The sequence below is a fragment of the Pinus tabuliformis genome, chromosome J, assembly GCF_031772625.1.
Source record: "Pinus tabuliformis cultivar Carrire ecotype Pingquan chromosome J, CPIR1, whole genome shotgun sequence".
In the NCBI taxonomy this organism is placed as follows: Eukaryota; Viridiplantae; Streptophyta; class Pinopsida; order Pinales; family Pinaceae; genus Pinus; species Pinus tabuliformis.
Window position 1 is genome coordinate 608,896,102 of NC_142295.1, and position 21,994 is coordinate 608,918,095.

Sequence of the window (21,994 nt, forward strand, 5' to 3'; positions counted from 1 at the left end):
ATAGATCTGTAAAATATTTGTGTAGATCTGTTATTTACTTGTGTAGATCTGAAATTTTGTAACATAATTTTGAATTTTAACACTTGGGTTTTTGGGATTTTCTCTATTTTTGTACATATTGGGTATTGGGTTTTTCTCTTTTCACTTGTGCAGAAATAGATTTGAGAAATCAGCCAAGAAAATCTTCAGATCTGAGCTAGATCTAGACCTTGGAGGGCAAGATCTAGGCTCAAAGATTGTTTGCAGGAATAGATCTGAGAAATTAGCCAAGTAAATCTTCAGATATGAGCTAGATCTAGACCCTGGAGGGCAAGATCTGAGCTCAAAGATTGTTTGCAGGAATAGATCTGAGAAATCAACCAAGTAAATCTTCAGATCTGAGATTTTTCAAGTAGATCTAGGGGTTTTGAGACAGATCTAGGCCCTGGAGGGCAATATCTTATTCCAAATCTTTTTACAAGGCCAGCCATTAAAGATTTTGAAATAAATCTGAAGATCTGAAGCAAAATAATTTTTTTAAGAACAAGGGTTTCAAGTTTTGGGGCTCCTAGGCCCAGAGCTGCCTTCTCCTAGCCCAATGCTAGTTCTATTGGGCCTAGTGCTAGCTCTCATTGGCCCTAGATTCCCTTGCTCCATTTCTGATTTTAATATTTGATTTTTTGAAGCTAATCATTGGTGGGTTTTTGTAGAAAATTTGGTAAAAATTTGTGTTTCAGATATTAAAATTGTTTTGGCAACTTGGGCAAGTGATCTTCAAGGCTTAGGGCAAGGGTTTGATCTCTAAACCATATTTTTCCTCACTGTTTGGTACAACAATAATATACCTTTCTAATTGTGGTGAAAAACATATCTAAGTGGTTTGAAATTAACTAAAAAATTGCTAAATACATTAATAAGTCATTTATGTTTGATGTGTATCAAAAATTTGGCCTAGATCTACATTTTGGGTCACTGTTATCTTTGAATAATTCAATTTCTGAAGTCTGAAATATAATAGTGGAAAAATTTCATGTGGGTTAACCTAAAATCAGTTCCTAAGTTGTCTAATACATCAATGAATTAATTTCTTGAGTTGGGCATTCATCATTAGGCTTATTTCGTGTTTTAATCGCTGGTTGTAATAAGTATATCAGATCTGATATAATTCCGGAAATCACATCACAACAGGCTGAAATTTTTTGATAATTCATGTGGGCAAGTTTGGAAAAATTTCAGTAAATTTTTGGCATAAAGATATCATTGATAGCTCACTGTTTTCATTGTCATATTGCTGCTGTCATAAAGTTTTCCTTAGTGCTGTCCTAAAAATTAAGTACTTTGTCATGGAATTGTGATAAAATGCATATCTTTTGTTTCATAAACTGAGTATTTTTTTGAGCATCTGTTGACATTGATATCGAATTGCAAAGTTGTTTTTGTTCTCTTTGAGCTAAATTGTATCAAGAAGATTTGAAATAAGTTGGTGTTTTAACTATAGTATCTTCAAAAGTTTATTTTCTAAGTCTTCATCTAAAAAAATGTGAGCATTTCATTTGGGTAATTGAGGGCTTTTGCGGCATAAGTGTTTTCCCATTTTCGATTCTAACTTCATTTCATCTTCCGGTGCATTTGCATATAAGTTAACTTTGCATAGATAAAATTTACTTCCAAGCATAAGCTTGGTCGATAGATAGATAGATCTCCATCCGTCTTTTCTTGAGAAGCCTGTTTTAATAGTACTTAAAATGGTGACCTTGCAGTTGTCAGAGCCACAGTTCTCTGCAGCGCCGGAGGCACCAGGTATGTTAGAATTTCAGGAGAGGTATCGTTAATCACACCTTAGTGTGCTTTTCTTGATCTTCTCTCTGCGAATTGCTACGAAATCAGGCTCAACATAGAAAGGATTGAAGGGTTCACATTTAATAGGCATTTAACTAAAATTAACCAAGATTTTTGGATCTCACATTAGTTTTAGGATTTGCATTTCATATAAAATAGTCATTCATCTAAGCAGCGGTTGCTAATCGATTACTTGGTTTTAATTTCCTTGGCAAGATCGTTGACTCCATAAGGCACTGGTATCCATCGTTTAAACTCTAATCAAATCCTATAAGTCTTGCTAAATCTTAACCAAGTACTTGATCACTTCACTGTGTCTCCCAAACTGGTTGGTTCCCAACTAGTTCTTCTTCATTCCACTTTTCCATAGGGTCTACCCCCCTTAGCTCGCTGTAGGGAGACAACTTAAACAGAGAGATTGGGGATGAGGGTGACAGCCCCCGATTTGAGCCGTTGTCGCTGTGCCTAGACTTTCTATGCGACAACACTGTGCAAGAAATGACAAGAACAATGTTACTAGCCGCTGATTTACAAGCCAAGTTTTGGAGAGAAGTAGTTGGGGCGATAGTGTATACCTTGAATAGAGCCCAACTAAGACCAAATAATGACAAGACTCCGTATGAATTATGGAAAGGAAGACCTGCTTTGTTAAAATACTTAAGAGTTTTGGAAGTAAATGCTTTATGAAGATCAATGATGACTCACCAGGCAAGTTTGATTCTCGGGTTGATGAAGGAATATTTCTTGGATATTCTACAAGGAGCAAAACATACAAATGCTAGAATAATCGACTACGAAAGATAGTAGAAAGCATTGATGAGGCACTCCTAGAAAAAGAGATTGAAATTTGTGAAGAAGATTCTATTCTTGAAGATTTTGAAGAAGATACAACAAAGGAAGAAAAGGATCAAGAAAATCAAAGGAACCATCTCAGACTCCATCAGAAGTAAAATTTGTTCAAAAACACCATCCAGAAGAGCAGATTATTGGGAACATAGATGATGGAATATAGACCCGAAGAAAGATGCCTAATACACCAAGAAAAGATAATGTTCATGGTAGTACCAAAAAACTTTGCTCAAGCTAGGAAGGACCCTCATTGGGTGGAAGCAATGGAAGAAGAAATGTTCCAAACTGAAAAGAATGAAACATGGGAACTTGTACCTCGTCCAAAAGATAAAAATATAATTGGAACCAAGTGGGTGTTCAAAAACAAAATTAATGAAGATGGACAAATCATCGGAAATAAGGCAAGGTTTGTTTGTAAAGGTTATTCACAAATAGAAGGAATCAGCATTGAAGAAACCTTTGCACCGGTAGCTCGTATGGAGGCTATAAGAATGTTTTTGGCATTTGCTTGTTCAAAAGGATTCAAAGTTTATCAAATGGACGTGAAATCAACATTTCTAAATGGTGATCTAAAAGAAGAAGTTTACATGGAGCAACCGAAAGGTTTTGACCTAGCTGAAGGAAAAGACTTTGTATGCAAGTTGAAAAAGGTGCTATATGGATTGAAACAAGATCCTAGAGCTTGGTACGCAAGATTGAATCATTATCTACAACAACAAGGCTCAAAAAGGGAGTGGCAGGAAGCAATCTCTACATAAAGACAGACAAAGACAAACTACGAGTCACTCTTGTATATGTTGATGATTTGATTTTTGTCAACAATGATGATGGGATGAGCCATGGATTTGCTCAAAATATGTTGAAAGAGTTCGAAATGTTGATGATTGGTGAGTTATCTTACTTCCTTGGACTGCAATTAACTCCAACTAAAGAAGGTACGTTTATATCCCAAGCAAAATACCTTAAAGACATGCTTAAGAGATATGAGATGGAAGAATTTGCACCTATGAGCACACTAATGACCACAAATTGCAAATTGAGCAAAGATGACGAATACCCCTCGGTAGATGCAATTATTTATAGGTCAGTAATTGGAGCTCTTCTATACTCAACTGCTTCAAGACCTGATATTATGCAAGTAGTAGGAATGGTGGCAAGATTTCAATAAGCTCCTAAGCAATCCCATTTGTTAGCTGTGAAAATAATTCTCAGATACTTGTACTCCTGATTTTGGTCTATGGTATCCCAAAAGCACAACTCTTACCATGACAACTTACACCGATGCTAATTGGGTTGGAAGCGTAGATGATCAAAAAAGTACCAGTGGAAATGCATTCTTCATGGGAGAATGTCTAGTATCTTGGCTCAGCAAAAAGCAATCTTCTATATCTCTCTTCACATCTGAAGCCGAGTATATAGCTGCTGCAGATTGTTGTACACAAATATTGTGGATGAAGGAAGCATTGAAAAATGTCAACATACAGACTAATCAACCAATCGCCATCTATTGTGACAACACCATCGCTATCAGTATTTCAAAGCATCCGGTAATGCACTCAAAGACCAAACATATTCCAATCAAATACCACTTTCTCCGTGAACAAGTTGCTGAACAAAATATTAAGTTGGAATATGTAAATACAAAGGAGAAAATGGCAGATATCTTCACAAAACCCCTACCACGAGAAGGATTTGAATATCTTCGCCAAAAGATGGTGGTCATTGCTCTTGCATCACATTAAGAGAACACATTGACAAGGGTAGAAGCACCATGACACGGGGAGCAACATGACAAGAAGCATCTCGATAGGGGGAGTACTTGAGCACCTCATTTGCGATTGATGTCAAAGGGGGAGAGAATGTTGAAAGAAAGAAGATTTCCATCAATGACAAAGGGGGATATTGTTGGTCAATAATGGTCATTGATGGAAATATAAGCACACTTGATGGATGCAGCACTATTGGAGGATTATAATTGATGACATACCTGATGACATATATTATCATGTGACTTTACTCTTTTTATATTAAACCAAAGTTAAATCAGGTCTTTGAATAATAATCCATTGTTGGAGTAATAAACTTTGGAAACCTTTTAACCAAAGTTCACAAATGAAAATATAACACAACACATATAATAAAACCCTATCAGAGAAATATCATGTCGACGTTTTTATTGTGTGTCACCACTCAAAACCTCCGATCTCCGATATTCGATTTGATATAACCTCTGATTTGCTCCAATTTCTGATATGCAGACCTGACTTGATTTAAGTTAACAATTTAATTATCAAATCGCATCTGCTACTTTATTGAAATTTTTGAAGTAGCACCTCCGATAAGACCTAATATTCGATTGTTGATATGGTTGAAAGTTATATATCCTATTTTTGACATCTAGCCGACCTATACCCTATCTCTCATGTCAGCCTCCCTCCAAGGGTCATGGCCTTTCATTTTCATAACATAATGTATATAAATAAGACCACAAACCTTCATTTCTCTTCATCCAAATCGGTTATCCAACACAAAAAGCGAGATACAGTTCAAAACTCGTGAACTTGGAGGAATAAAGGATATGAGACTTAGAGGCCTTAAAGAATTATTGATTGGGTTATAAAAAAAGGAAGGAGTAGATCTATGTGGTGTTGGAAGATAATGGGGTGACAAGGTTTGTGAAATAGGTTCATGTGCCACCTCAAGATCCTCACCAGTTGGGCTAGCATAACAAGAATGGAAACAAGGTGAGGAGGATCATTCTTGACGGGATTAGAGACCATATTATTCCTCATCTCCATGAGAAGAAGACAACATATGAGATGTTTAAAGCCATCTTAGATCCGTGTTAGGGTACGAGTGATGCAAAGAAGAGGAGTTGAGAGTATCCGAATGAGCAAAGATGAGCCCATCATCACATATCTTTTGAAGTTCACTTAGATTCGAGATGAGCTAGGTGGTGTGGGTGTGACAGTAGCAGAACATGACCTTGTGAGTCTTGCGCTTTTGGGACTCCATAAGTCTTGGTATAGTTTCCAAGATGCAGTGAGTGGCAGAGAGAATATTCCTAGTTGGGAAAGGTTATGGAGTGATTATGTTCAAGAAGAGATCCAAAGAAGGACGAGAGATGGTAGAGAAGCTCCAATAGAGGATGAGGAGCACTTTGCCCTGGCAGGAAAAGGTAAAGTCAAGGGAAAGAAGGGAAAAAAGAGAGGCCGAGTCGAGTTAGAAGGGCGAAAAGAAGAAGGATCTAAGCAAGATCAAGTGCGTCCATTGCCATGAGTTTGGGCACTATGCCACTAAGTGTCCTAATTGAAAGAAGGATTCCAATAAGGATCATGTAGCTGCATCAATAGAGGTAGATGCGTTTTCTGCCCAGTTTGAGAAAGATTTCTCATTGATAGCTTGCATGGCAAGCTCAACAGACAACAATGTGTGGTATATTGATTTAGGAGCATCCTTCCACATGACCAGGAACAAGAAGTATTTCAACCACTTGAAGGAGAAGGACATGCAGTTTCAGATCGAGCTAGGAGATGATGGTATGTATGCAACTAGAGGAGTTGGTATTGTTAGTTTCCTAGGGAGTTAGGTAATCCTCTCTACGTTAGAGATATCCTCTATGTTCTAGGCTTAAAGCAGAATCTTGTCTCGGTAGCCACCCTTGAGGACAAGGGTTATGATGTCATCTTCAGTAGAGGTAAGGCTTACCTCCAACACTTAGCTTTTGGATGTAAGAGGCAGATAGATATAAGGAAGAAGAATCTGTACGTGCTACATTGAGACAAGTGCAGCCTTGAGCAACAAGGAAGGAAGTTCTCAGAGGAGAGAAGTGATGGTTGAGGAGAGCAGAGCTCTGAGGGAGTCCCTAGAGCAAGAGGAGATTAGAGTAGCTAAGAAGAAGTTACTTAAGTGTTAGTTGTTGTAGCATCGGGCGTGTTCTAGCCACAAAATTTGGTGGAGAGGCTAGAATACATGTATTCTCCAAAACCCAGAAATCATTTTTGGAAATTCCACCTAGAGATGACTTAATTAAAATAATTAATCAAATTTTTAATATTTCCTAAGTCTAAACTTAGGAAATATGATTAATTAAAGGGTATTAATTAAGTCATGGTGAGAATCTTCTAGAAAAAGACTTGGATCGAGTTCTAGTTAATCTTAGCCATCGATTAAGTTTTAATTGTGGCTGTTGATGTCTCAATGAGATATTATAAGAAGAAACTCGATGGGGCTTGGAGAACACACATCAATAGTTCAATTTCACTGGTAGAATGATTTCCTGAGTAGCAGTGCTGAGTTGCCGGAGAGAGAGCTAGTGAGCTCGAAGTAGTGAGAGAGGGGTAGGGATAGTAAGGCCGGAGGAATTGTTTCCAGTTCCGGTGAGTGCACTGTAGAGAGGCAGTAAGTACCACAAAGAGGCAATGTAGTGCTTCAGAAGGGATTTCATATTTTGCTGCGGAGAAGCAGTGATTCAATGCCAGAAGTGAGAAAGAGAGTCAGGAGGCCGGGAGGATCCATTCCTGACAACAGCTGATCATATAGCGAGAGGGAAAGCAGTTCCGAGTTGTGAGGATGTAGTATTGCGTAGGCTGACGTAGTGACTGCGCAGAGGCAGTAAAGAACAACTCAACTTGAGCCAAGGCCAGTGTCGGATAGCCTGTGGGAGTGAGATTTTTCTCACTAGATTTATTGTTGAACTCTACTCACAAATGAAAATTGCTCGAGCAGCCACAAATCCAAGAAAGCCGCATGGTTATCAACAACTATGCAAACAATGGCATCTTTCTACCCCTAAAAATTCAGGGGGGAGAGAACAAAGTGCTTACTAGAAAAGAAGCACTCTAGAAGGAATTTTTCAGGCAAAAGAACCATCCATCAGAAAAAACCAAAGGATTACAAAAAGACACAACTATACTCCAGACAGAAGGAAGTCAAGTGTTACCATTGTAACTAGAAAGGACATATTTCCCCAAATTGTCCAGACTTACAAAAAGACAGAAAGAAAGATAAATCAGAGAAAGGTAAAAAGAAAATCTTTTACAGAAACAAATCTGGAAAGGTAAATTATTTGAATTTGCCTGAAAGTTGTGAAGAAATCACTAGTGAAGAAGAATCAGATTATGTAAATAGATTTGATTCTGACTCTAACACTTCTGATTCTGAGGACGAATATTGTAATGATCCCCACTGTGTAGAATGTTTTAAAGATAATTGTGATTGCAGTGATCCAGATGTCTGCCAGTGTCATTCTCTAAATATGATGAAACAGCCTGAGACAGAAGAACAAACAAGAAATTTGTTCGCACAAATGATGGCAGCCACAGATCCCCAGTTGAAAGAAATGTATAAAGAATTGCTGGTAAATCAGTTAAGTTCAAAACCAACAAAGCAGAATAATCCTAACAGAGGATATGTGCCACCAGCATCTCTTTTTTTAGTAGAAGCTTTGACAAGACAATTCAGGCAAGAAGATTTTGGTGAAGATCTACCACAAAACTTGCCTAGCATCCATAGAGCAATAAAAGAATTGAGAAAGACAGTGAAGGAGAACCAAAGGCTTTGTATTGAAAGTCATCAGGACTGTCAACTTAGAAGAATGAAAGCCGAAAATGAACAAGGATCCAGTTCAAAACAACCTGTTTTCTCAGCCCAAACACAGAATTATACTTATCATCAGAAACCGTTTAAAGGAGTAGAAATTCATGAGCATGATTCTGATGAAGAAACAGATCGGACTGGTCTAGGATGCAATCAAATTACTGGAGATGTGATGTATTGCATTAAGCTCAAAGTCAGAATTGGTACCAGATTTGAATACTGGAAAGTCCTCATGGATACTGGTTCCAGGCTTAATATTGTAAATAATTCAGTTGTAGAATCTCATCTCTTAAGACCTACAAGTTGTCCAAAAGTCACAACGGCCAGCGGAGATATCAAGACCACTTCAGAAGTTTCAGTGGATATATTTCTTACAGAATCCATTGGAATCAAAGTTGTTTGTCCAATTGTCACAGGAATGGATTGCGCAATGTATTTGGGAACACCTTTCTTTCAAAATTTCCAGAAACATTGAGCAAAGTTTGACCAACAAACAAAGAGATTCAACTATTTTCTGGAACTAGAAAGTAAGGAATTTCTTTTTCCTTTCATAAATTCAAGTTCACCCAATAGAATAAAACGGATTGAAAGGTTAGAAAATTTGTTGGCAAAGATGGAAAAAAAGAAAGAAATCCTCAGGATAGATGAAAACATTGAACAAGGAAAATTTGACAGAGAAATAATAGATCTAAGGAGTAAGTTTTTGGAATGTTGCTCGGAAGATCCAAATGCCTTCTGGCATGTACATAAGCATGAAGTCGAGCTACCTTTGAAAAAGGATTTTAATGGAAAACTCAGAAGATCAAAGGCCATTCCGATGAATCAGGAGCAGTTAACCCTCTGCAAGAAAGAGATCAAAGAACTCTTACAAAAAGGTCTGATCAGGAAAAGTAAGAGTCCAATAGCCTGCTTTTCATTTTATGTTAATAAGCATGCTGAAGTAGCCAGAGGAAAGCCAAGGCTAGTAGTAAATTATAAACCTCTGAATAATTTGCTTGACTATGATGCCTATCCTCTTCCAAAACCATCCACCATCTTGGCACAAATCTCTAAGTCAAAGATATTTTCTAAATTTGACTTAAAATCAGGATTTTGGCAGGTATGGATCAAAGAATTAGACAAATGAAGACTGCCTTTTCACAACCAGAGGGCCATTTTGAATGGAACATAATGCCTTTTGGTTTGATAAATGCCCCTTCTGCCTTTCAGCGCATCATGGATGAAACCTTTGAAGGTATGGAAGATTTTCTTAAAAAGTATATTGATGATATTTTAATTCATTCAGAAGATATTCCTGCTCATATCAAGCATTTGAAGATGTTCCTCCAGAGAATAAAAGAAAAAGGAATAGTTCTTTCTGAATCAAAGATGAAATTATTTAAGACAATGATAGACTTTCTGGGATACAATATACAGTTTGGCTCCTACCAAGTAATCCAGAGGAGTCTAGATTTTATTGATAATTTTCCTGATGAAATTTTAGATAAAACACAGCTGCAGAGGTTTCTAGGAAGCCTTAATTATGTATCTAAATTTCTTCAGCATTGTGCCCAAGAAAGAAAACTTTTGAACCAGAGGTTGCAAAAAGAACCGATCCCATGGAATGAAGAATGCACTAAAGCTGTCCGGAGAATCAAAGAAAGGATCTGCAGAATCCAACCTTTAAGTCCGATACAAGAAAATTGGAAAAAGGTAATCATGACAGATGCTAGTAATATTGGATGGGGAGCTGTTCTTTGCCAAGAAAATCCAGAGAAAAAGAAAGAACCTCTAGAAATCTGCCAGTATGCCTCTGGATTATGGTCTACAACTCAGACAAACTAGGCAAGCCTCAAGAAAGAACTCAGAGCAGTCTGTCTGGGAATTGAAAAATTCAAAGATTTTGTTATCTATACAAGGTTTTTAGTAAAAACTGATTGTCAGGCATTAAAATTCGCCATCCAAAAATGTGATTTTGAAGATGCTACAATGGTAAGATGGATGATGACACTCAGTCAATATAATTTTGAAATTGAATTCATTCCTGGCCACAAGAATTCTTTTGCTGATATGCTATCCAGGGAATTCTTAGAAAAGAATTCTATTCATTCTTTAGCCTGCAATTTCATAAGAAGAGTCGAAGATTGTGTTGAAATAGAAACCCCTTATGGATGGGTCAGGTATCCCAATATCAGTCGTACCATGCTATTTGATCATGATGATGAATGGTACCCAGTAAAAGAGATAAGGTGGAGAGAAGGAATTCCCAACCTCTGGACTTGGGATGACCAAGAAGTTGAAAATGACCTGGCCATTCAAGAACTTGATTATTTGGCTCATATTGGGAATATTGCTTATGAAATTTACTATGAAGATGATAACAGAATTGGAAATTGCAGACTCACAATTAAACAATTTAACAATCCTCTTAGAAGGACTGATTTTGATCCAGAAAGACAAAAGTCTGCTTTCTTCCAAATGATGAATTTAGAAAATATCTCATCCAATTTCTTCTATCATCTCCAATTTGATTTCAGCCATGAAGACCAACCAACAGAAAGAATGAATCAAGAAGATCCTCTCCCAGATTGGTTTATAGATTGGTGGAAAATCTATGGTCTCAGTGCTATCCTTACCATGCCCTATCAGTTCACACGATTGAAGATTGATGGTTTTTCTGTACTCGGCTCACTCCATACTCGAGTTTTGTATAAAAGTCTTAAAGATGTCATGGAAATAGAAGATATCACTTTCCTAAATGCAATAAGGAGATGTGGTCATACTCACTGGTTCGTAAGCCAAAGATTTTATGCAAGACAACTTGCCTCAAGCACTGATGGGACTAGAATGGAATACAATGACTTTCATCATCAATCAGATCCAGAAGATAATCCTTTTGAAGAAATTAATTTTCTTCAACCGTAAGAAAATCATGAAGATCAGATTTGGGAATTTGAAAAAGAAGTTACGGTCTAATTCTTTTCCACAAGTCTCATAGATCATTTCCAACATAGTTATTACACCCACCCACAAGTGTCATTTTTTGTACTGTAAAGTCTTTCTAACCGACAATGGTGTTAGATGTTTCTTTCATGGGTTCTTCATAAAAGAATCTCCATTTTGTACACACTAGCACATAATACTAGATATGTCTGTGAATCTTTGCGCGGATGTCCTTCCAAGGTTACCCGAAAGCAATGATTCCTGACATTTTACTTTCTTTATGTCACATAATAATTGTAAGGATTCTGATACCCTTGCACGGGACTATCAAATCCTTCTTTTTTCGGACGATTTCCTTGCATGGATAATCTTACTTTTGAAGTCATAGATTTCATGGGGGAAGATTTTTCTGAAGGAATGGGCTATATAAAGAAGAGGAATGCCCAGATGAAGGCATTCGGGTCAAGTCTAGAGTAAGGATTTGAGAAGCCTACATCTCTATGTGCGAGCATAGGGAAGAACCTAAAGTGGCCAGATCTTTTAGGATGAGTGTTTATGTCTGTGTCGATCTTTAGACTAAGTCTGCTTTGTGTGCCAGGGAGCCTACAGATTTCTCTTGCTATGCAAGGATATTTATCTGTTAAATGCCACAACAGTCAATCTCAGGAAGGATCATGTTGTCATTCTAAATCTTGTAATTCTCTGGGAGAGATATGACTCTTTGAGATTTGAGTGTTCTTGTAATTACTGAATGTTGAAATTTTTCTTTTCTTCTTTAGGCAGCAGTCTGAGTTCTTCAACATATCTGTTTTCAGATTTATGTGTGAAAATGTCCCAATTAAACATTTTCTTTTTCCATTGATCGTCAGGATCATATAGACTAATTCCTTTATAGATTTTTAGAAAGGCAGAAATTTCATTATCTGAAGGAATTTCCACATGCCTTGGAAATTTTTTTTTTTGCCTGTATGATGGAATTTTTGATCCATCTGTGAAGCCTAAACCTTGATGGCTGTTTTTCTGTGTTGAATGAATAATTATTTCTTCATGGATGCTGAAGAAATTTGTCTTAGTATATGCTTCTTCAGATTTACTTTTATTTGGTATAAAAGTAATCATGTTCATTCTCCTTCTGTCATCTTCAATATTGCCATGTGGATTTGGTGGAGGGGAAGAAAATTGACAGAAAGTTTTAGAGCAGTGTGGATGGTCACAGGCAGCAGCTAGGGAATTGCTGGAGGAAGCAATTTCACTCAGAACTAATTTTTTTATAGTATGAAGAAATGTAGGATCAACTGCAAATGTGGGACTAGTATTTACAGATGTAGAAATATTTACAGAGGGTCCACCATGCTCAGCTTGTGACTCTGGAAAGATAGTATGGACATTACCATCTATGGTGGTAAAGATTGTGGAGGAATTGATAGGAGAAGGTCGAGTTGGTTTTCTGATGGATTCCCATTCAGTAACCCATTCGGAAGGAGGTTTCAATTCAGACCGGGGAATCATTTGGGGTGCAATAAGATTCATTCCATAATCATGGGTGATTAAAGTGGTAAATTCAGATTGTGATGAGACAGATTTAACCATAGAAGGAGTAGTCTTTTTATAGAATTTGACTACCAAGGACCACCATATGGCTATATTTTTACTATCATCTTCAAAATCATCATAACCATGTGTTTGTAAGCCTAACATCAAAGCATTTATAGCATTTGGATCTGTCAAGGCTATGGAGAAATCAGGAAAGCATGACCATGAAGCTGGGCCATAGGCAAGGGTCCCTTGGCATCCACCAATAAGGGCTTTAGGAAGAGTTTTCCATCGTCGATCAAAAACACAGGAGAAAAAGGCAACATCCTGGCCTTTTCGGTGTAGAGGCTGGATACTTATTTGGACATGGCCAAAATTATACCCTGCTTTCTTGGCAGCATCAAACTCGGATTGATTTATGATATTCAGAGAATGGAGGATATTGTTATTTGAGGTTGTTTGCAAAACTTCTTCTTTGACCTTATATCTCCAGAACTAGATGGAGTCCAGTAATCCTAAGTTTTTGTAAACATTTTTCGGGTCTACTTTTGGAAGAGTCCAAGAATCAGATGCAATAGGTTCTGAAAATAGATTAACAAACTTATCAAGGACTATAGACTCTGTAACAGATGAGTTTCTTTTCTCTATATTTGCTTCTTCTTGTTCTTTTAGAATTTCTTCAAAGGATCTATCCCCAAATTCATGACGAGAACTAGATGCAGATAAAGAATCCATGACAGCGTGAAGAAATAAGTATAGCGGAAGACAATTAACTTATGCAACTTCAGAGTAATAGATATAAATCTTCAGAATGCTGTGTACCAGATTTATCAGTATTATGATCGTAAACAAAGCAGGTTTCGCGGCTCCTCCTGGAAAGAAGTTCTAATCTCCTAGTCTTCAAATGCCATAGACGCCATCTTCGGCTTTAACAGGCAACAGACATTATCGAGACTCAAGCAAACTCAGATGTTCCCAATAGTATGCTCAAATGAAATGCAACTTGGCTCTGATACCATTTTATTACTGATAGAAACTGGTAATTACAAGAACACTCAAAGCTCAAAGAGTCATATCTCTCTTGTACTCAGATTTACTACTGCATAATATTAAAACCCTTAGCTGCTGCACCGGTTTTCTCGAGTTGGGTTTTTCCGAGGACTTAGTCCAAAAATATCTGTGTATTTGTGTATGTGTGCATCTATTCTTCCAACATTTTTATTTCTTCCGCGGTATTTATTTTGTGAAGGTTGTAGTGTATTTGTTTCGATATTTGCCGTAGCACACAACAAATAATTTGTTTAATTAAATTAACAAATAGAAGAAATAACATCAGTTGCTGCAATAGGATTCGAGGTTAGTCGAATTTTCACATGGTATCAGAGCACAAATTGAAGCCAAAGAGCTCAGTTGCAGGCTGGAAGAAGGAGCTTCGAAGCACTGCGTAAGCAGCTGTTCGAAACCCTAGGGGCTGCGCAGTCCCTTTGGCCAGGAGGGTCAATTTTGAGGAAAAGTTTATTTCTCTGAGAGAGTCGACAGAGAATAAATTTTCCAGATCAAAGATTACTAGAGGCAGAGGGAGAAGCAGTATTTTCCTTGCAGAGCAGATCTTCAGCTGGGACGCAGTTATTTTGCAGCAATTTGTTGGTGGAGAATAACATTAGGAGGAAGGAAGAGCACACACTTAGGGAATTATTTCCTCAGGGAACTTCTAGTCCAAAAGTTTGATTTTTCATTGTAGCGTAGCAGTAGTTGTGAGTAGGTTTGCCCACTCCAGCAGGAATGCGTAGAGCTAGTCTGCAGTTCCGTCGAGGAGAAGAAGAGTTCGACTTTTTGCAGAGATGGCATCAGCAGGGCTGAGAGATTAGGATCAGATGGACGTAGCCTCGAACTACGTGATTTGTAAGGCAAGAATTTCCTGTCTTCTAGATGAATACGATCTCAAAGCCTTCATCGATAACATGGTAGCTGTGCCCATGGATGCAAATCAATTGAAGGCCTACATGAAGAAGATGGCGAAAGCAAAGAGGTCGATTCTTGATGGGGTTCGAGATCACATGGTGTCTCATATTGCTGCCAAAGATACTACCAAGCAAATGTGGAAAGCTCTCGCTACGTTATACCAAGGATCTTCTGAGCAATGGAAGATCTATCTCGAGGAGAAGCTGAGATGTACAAGGATGCAGAAAGGGGAGTGCATAGACCCCTTCCTCACTAGGATTCAGGATGTTCGAGACCAACGTTCTGCAATAGGGTCAGCGCCCCAGCCTATAAAATTGGTGCGTTAGCTCTAAACAACGTTTTCGAAGACTGGCAGGTCTTCATCCAGAGTAACAAGGGCAGAGACAAGTTGCCAGAGTGGGATCGAATGTGGGCTGTTCTGCAGCAGGAGGAGATGAGGCGAGATTTGGTGAGCACCATCAGTGGCAGCAGCAGTAGCAGGAAGCAAGTGAAGGAAGAGAAGAATGTGGCCTTTGCATCAAAGGGGGCTGGGGCAGCAGGAGTAGCGCAGGAGGAAGGAGGACTTTTCCAAGGTCAAATGCTTCAGATGTGGTGAACTTGGTCACTACAACACTCAATGTCCTCTCAGAAAGAAGAAGAAAGAGGAGAAGCAGGATCAACAGGCTGCATCCACGGAGATCGACAGGCTGTCCTCCAGATTGGAGGAAGAGTTTTCCATGATCACCGATATACCTCCAAGAGTGAGGTGGGGTGATTTGGTTTTGTAGCACTAGAGAGCTACAGGATGGGCAAGATTCTTAAGGAGGTCCACCTCTTGAATCAAAACCTTGCTACGAGAGCCCACAGTATTTCAGTAGTAGGATGGCTTAGTGGCAGATGGTGCAGTCAGATGCCAGAGTGACAGATGCAGTGGCTAGTAGCAGTCAGATACTGGGTAGCGCAGTGCAGTTGGCATAGAATAGAGTCAGCAGCAGTGCAGAGGCTTCAGTGACAGTGCAAAGACTAGCAACAGTCAGAGACTCGGGAGACATCATATTGATCATAGTTGATTTAGTATTTTGGATGCCTTTTAGTTGCAATTGCAGCAGCAACAGATGGAGAGGGAGTTGTAGTGTTGGCAACAGTTCAGCAGGGCCAACAACAACACAAATGCAATGTATATTAGAGTTGCGTAGTAGTTGGTGGGTAGCAGCAACTAGACATCAGCAGCGTGACAGGAGGTGGTGTAGAGACAGGGTGTTGCTTTAGTGGGTTGCAGCGCTAGAACACATTCCTTGCTAAGAGGGAGTGTTAGTTTTTGTAGCATCAGATGTGTTCTAGCCACGAAATTTGGTGGAGAGGCTAAAATACATGTATTCTCCAAAACCCAGAAATCGTTTCTAGAAATTCCACATAGAGACGACTTAATTAAAATAATTAATCAATTTTTTAATATTTCGTAAGTCTAAACTTAGGAAATATGATTAATTAAAGGGTATTAATTAAGTCATGGTGAGAATCTTCTAGAAAAAGACTTGGATCGAGTTCTAGTTAACCTTAGTCATCGATTAAGTTTTAATCTTGGCCGTTGATGTCTCAACGAGAGACTATAAGAAGAAACTCGATGGGGCTTGGAAAACACACACCAACAGTTCGATTTCATTGGCAGTCGATTTCTTGAGTAACAACGTTGAGTTGTCGGAGAGAGAGCTAGTGAGCTCGAAGCAGTGAGAGGGGCAAGGATAGTAAGGCTGGAGGAAGTTTTTCTATTTCCAGTGAGTGCACTGCAGAGAGGCAGTGAGTGCCACAGAGAGGCAGCGTAGAGCCACACAGAGGCAGTGCAATGCTTTAGAGGGGATTCCATATTTTGCTGGGGAGAAGCAATGATTCAGTGCCAGAAGTCGGAAAGAGAGTCTGGAGGCCAGGAGGATCCATCTTCTTGACAACAATTGATCAAATAGCGAGAGGGAAAAAAGTTCTGAGCTATGAGGACGCAGTGACTGCGCAGAGGCAACAAAGAGCAACTCAACTTGAGCCAAGGTCAGTGTCGGATCGCCTGTGGCAGTGAAATTTTTCTCACTTGATTTATTGTCAGTCATTTCTTTGTATGGATTGCTAGATTTGAGCATCCATAGTCTTGTACTTAGATTTACTATTGTATAATATTAAAATCCTCAACTGTTGCACTGGTTTTACTGAGTTGGGTTTTTCCAGGGCCTTAGTCCAAAAATAATTGTGTATTTGTGTGTGTGTGCATCTATTCTTCCAACATTTTTATTTCTTCCGCAATATTTATTTTGTGAAGGTTGCAGTGTATTTGTTTTGATATTTGTCGTAGCACACAACAAATAATTTGTTTAGTTAAATTAACAAATATAAGAAATAACATCAGTTGCTGCAATAGGATTCAGGGTTAGACGAATTTTCACATTAAGATGGAGCCTCAACTAGTATCTCAGTTTGAGGCTCGGCTAGTTAGCAATCGGGTCGACTAGCAGGATGATGAGGAGCTTAGCCCAGGGCGAGTGTAGATAGACACTCAATCAGTGACTCCCAGTATAGGGAGAGTTCAAGCCAAGTGGGCATAAGAGTTGTTTAAGAGAGATTGGCAGAGAGTTAGATCTTCCAGTACCACCTTCAGCCAAAGTAAGCAGCCTTAGAGGTACATGGAGTACATGGAACTTATAACTGAGGTGATAGACTCACAGAGGATGGTTGGAGAGAACATGTCTTTAGATCAGATTCCACAGCAGGAAGCAGGGAAATATTCTAGTTTAGAGGGAGCAGCTGCTGCAATGGAGAATGTGGTAGTGTTGGAGACAGATCCAGGTGGACGAGGTTTTTAATGAAGAAGGTCTTCTCTGGCGTGTTCCTTAGCCAAAAAGACCATGATTTGTCGTCCCTTGACTGTGGACGAGTTCGTGGAGATGGTGAATTCATGCGTAGTGTTGGAAGATCCATTACATGTGCCTTCTTTAGTTTGACTATAGGTTCGAGTGGCGGTTATAAATTTAAAAGAGGACGAATTGGGAGCTTCTGTCCTTGATTGAAGCAATGATGAGTTAGAGAACGAGTTAGACTGAGTTAACTAGTCAATCACAACTCATGTTCTAAATTTGTAACTTGCCAATTTTAGCATGGATTGAATTAATAAAAGGAGGACAATGGCACAAAATTTCATAGTTGTTTTGTGCACAAAAGACTGTGACATGTCACAATTCACGAGATTGTGAGAGAGAGCACAAGGTTGTGTGAGAGATCTTTGTTGTGAGTGCATATCTTGGAGGAGCCAATATGCGACATTGAAGAGAGCCTTTCTTGTGGCAGAATTGCTCTAAGAAATAGGGCAATTCTGTGCTAGGAAATAGGAGCCTGGCCCTAAAGAATTGGCAGTCCTCTGTGCTATGAAATAGAAAGCCTGTGTGTAAGGAAATAGGGACTGTCTGAGTGCAAGAAGGTAGGAACAGGGTTTGTGTGTTTGCAGGGCGAGTCCAACTAGTACAGTGTGAGGACAAGACTGTTCTCAAGGTGACATTCTGCCTTGTAAGAGATTCTATTGCTCATACTCTATCAATAAAATACTACAACAAAGAAGAGGGTTTTCCCAATAAAAATAATTGTGTTGAATTGGTGTGATTGTGTTTTTATCTTTGTGTTTAATTCTGCTGCTTATAAGTGTAAGAAATTCTGTGTCTTGGTGAAAGAAAATTAGTTTCAGATTTTTCATCTAAGCAGTTGCAGAATTTCGTGGAAAATTAACATTGCTTGTATCTTAGCATTACCACTTTCTTTGCATGGTCAACCTTGCTCTACTCGAGGCAAGTTGCTTGCCTTTTGCTAGCTTTCTAGCGTCATTGTATTATTCACATGGTTAATGTTTCTCATCTTGTGTCAAGTTGCTTTCTTTTGCTAGCTTTTTAGCATTGTTTCTTTTTCTACATGGTCAACCTTTCTCTGCTAGGGGCAAGTTGCTTTGCCTTTCCTAGCCTATCTAGCATTGTTGCTTTGTCTGCATAGTTATCCTTGCTCTCCTCGGGATAGGTTGCCTCCATTTGGTAGGCTACCTAGCTTTGTCACTCTATTTGCATTGTAAACCTTACTCCCATTGGCAAGCTTCTTACTTTTGCTAGTCTCCTAGCATTGCTGCACTATTTGCATTGTTTTCCTTGCTCCCCTTAGGGCAAGTTGTTTGCATTTTTTAGCCTACCTAGCATTGCCTTTCTATTTGCATGGTCAACCTTGTGCCCCTTTCGGCAAGCTGCTTTCCTTTGCTAGTCTGCTAGCATTGTCGATTTGGTAGCTAATCACCCTTGCTCCCCATGGGGAAAGCTTCACTTTCCCCTACCTTCCTTGCCTCCCTTGAGGCATGTCTCCTATTTCCATTGTTTCCTTTGGAGCGAGTCACTAATGTTTTGTTCAAGTTGTTTGTCTTTTGGGTTCACAACGAGTGAATGCCTTGTTGATTAGGAGTTTGTAGTATGTTGAGGTTAGTTGTGAGAGGTAGATGTGGCTGGATGAACCAAGTCAAATGAATCCCTTGAGGAGAGAGCTTGTGTCTCTTGTTGCTAGCTTTAACCTTGACACATTTGGAACAACCATCGACATCGTTGCATCTTTGACGACCTTCCACCAACACAAGGTTTTTAGCATGCTCCCTCAAGCTTCCACACAACCTCATCAACATATATTGAACTGCAAGTATGAAGCCTCTCCTACTCTTTGGTCATATTTCACTTTCAAAGACTAGTTGTAATTGTATGCTTGCTGGACTGTGTAGTGGTTAGATTTGCTTTCTGCCTTCCCTCTCTAAGCATCATTTGCTTGACATCCCTTTTTTGACATCATGTGCTTGACATACATAATTGTTTGTTACCTTATTTTTCCTTTTGTTTTTTCTGATTGCTAGAATGCACACTCACATGTTACATGTGGGGTTTTGCTTTGCATTGCTATAAGAGTGAGTCAGGTCATTTGTGTTGATTATGGACTTGGCTACGTTTCACATAGCAATTTGCCTTTATGTTAGGGCATTTGCATGTGTTGCTTTTGTTGTTCGGGCACCCTATGTTTTGACTTGCATAATTGCCATTTCTTTGTTTTCTACTGTTCCACATCTTTTGATTCACTTTATTGGATATTGCATCTTTTTTTGGTTTGCCAAATGACAGCAGTTGAGATGGAGCAAAATGTAGTGTATGGAATTTGTACTTCGTATTAGCCATATTTGTATTCCATATTAATTCTTGATTTTCTCTGATTGCCACCAAATTGGATCCTATGCATGTCTCCATAACAGGTATCCATATGATGAAATTCCAAGAAAGATGAATTTTCCAAAACTAGAAAAATTCCAAGAATAACAAATCTTGAAAATATGATTTCACCCTTTTGTAGTATTCACCTTGCCATGCATGTGCCAAGTACTGCATCTGAAATGCAAGCATGAAGATCCTTGCTGAACTGAAAACATCTGTCAAACCTACTGCTATGAGTGTAACCTGCTTTCTGAAGATGGCCTGCAAGGAACTGTCCAATCTTAACTCCATGAAATCCTTGACCATGTGCTAAGTCTGAATATATCACTTACACACCGTTATGATTAATTATGAATTTTTAATGTTAATGTTGGAGATAATCTTAGGTTATTACAACATAGTTGTATTATTGTAATTAGTCTAGATTAGAATTTGTTGGTACAACATATGGTGTGTTGTAATTAGAATTAGTTAGGCTCACAACAACTACGTTACATGATACATCACATTTTCTATTATGTTTTTAAGGGCTGACATATTTTCCATCAGATTTTTACTTACAATTGGGAAATGTTGCATGTCTAAGCTACCTTCTCTTGTGACTGGATCATGTCTTAGGTATTGAGAGATAAAGAGAACTATGGAGTGCTGAAAGTTTTTAGTCACATAGCAAAGGAGCTTCCAGCAAAACAAGTGGAATCTTTGGAAATCATTTTCATTCTTATGCGATCCACCCTGTAAATTGCTCCTCTTCTCCTTATATTTATCAACATGGGATATGCCTGAATTGATATTTTTGTAAGTGACAACTATTTATTTTTTGATCAAGGAATAAACTTAAACATCAACTATTTTACAAGATCAAAAATTGCAGACAAGAAATTGTGATTCCTCATTTAAAAGACATATTAAAACGTAACATTCAGAAAAAATGCCTCTTCTTGACATACTAAAACCTTTAAAGAAGAATTCTGGATCTCTTATTCAAGGCTGATGCATCTTGTAAAAAATATTTCTAGGTATAATTTTTTATATCATTGAAAGGTTACTATTTATGCTCTTGATTACTTCTCAATAAAATCAGAGGCCTTAATTCCCACATATATTGCTAGAAAAATGTTCTTTCTGAAAGAGTTACCTTGCAGTCTTTAGCTTATTTACTTGAAAAAGCTTCTTCCCTTTTTTTGACACACTGCTAATGTTCTTTTTTCAATCAAAACCATAAAGAAAGCTACTTTTTCCCACTATAATGTTACACAGGCCTTTGTCCCTAAGATGGCTGTAACATCTTTGATGCAGTCATCTTCTCAGGAAACTCTTATAGGCATGTTTGACTTGGAAACCTTTTGGCATAGTGCTTTGTAGAACATCTTTATGGAAATAAAGCATGATTCTTTTAAGTTTTGATTGCAGCCATCTGGTTGATCCTTTCCCTGATGCATCTTCTAGTTTTCAGGATTCATACACTAGGGAGCTATTTCATAGATGAAATTCTTCATGAATCCAATGATCTTAAAGAAATTCAGAAATTAGAGTATGTAGATGGAACGAATGATCTTGCAGAAGTTTAAGAATTAGAGTATGCATCTAAGGTGGCTATTGCTACCAGTGTTGCAAGCATCCCGATTCTATTGCAAAAAAATCACGAAATTGTGATTTTTTGGCCTAGCCAATGTTTGCTGATTTTTACCGATATTTTTGCAATTTTGACGATTTTTTGGTTTTCTATACCCTTGCCGATTTTATACTGATGCCAATGTTTGCAACATTGATTGCTACATATGCATTAGTCACATAAAGCTGACAAAGGTTGTTAAGGTGAATGCTATGATTTGCTAGCTAAGTTACTAGCACATCCTCCCCCCCATGTGTCGCAAATCTTTTGTGTCTGACATGATTCGAGCCTGACACGTGCCTGACACGAGTTTGACTTGTGTCGAACATGGGCCCTACTGGTGTTCTGAAATTTAGACATGTCCTGTGAGAAAACATCCTGAAATCAATTTATTGCCTCATTCTCACACAATTCAGTAACAATTTTGGAGCTCTCGAAGGTTTTGAAGTGTAGCTAAGGGCAA

At 38.4% G+C, this 21,994-nt stretch overlaps 1 protein-coding gene across 8 annotated transcripts in view; it reads left to right on the top strand.

Moving 5' to 3' along the window:
• Positions 1-21,994, top strand: part of LOC149228437 (Pentatricopeptide repeat (PPR) superfamily protein) — a 253,815-nt gene that overhangs the window by 101,937 nt on the left and 129,884 nt on the right. For all 8 annotated transcript variants that reach the window (XM_089378204.1, XM_089378205.1, XM_089378203.1 and 5 more), the window contains one exon: positions 20,535-20,653. In XM_089378204.1, coding sequence (XP_089234330.1) covers positions 20,535-20,653 — 119 coding nt within the window. The remainder of the gene's footprint in view (positions 1-20,534; positions 20,654-21,994) is intronic.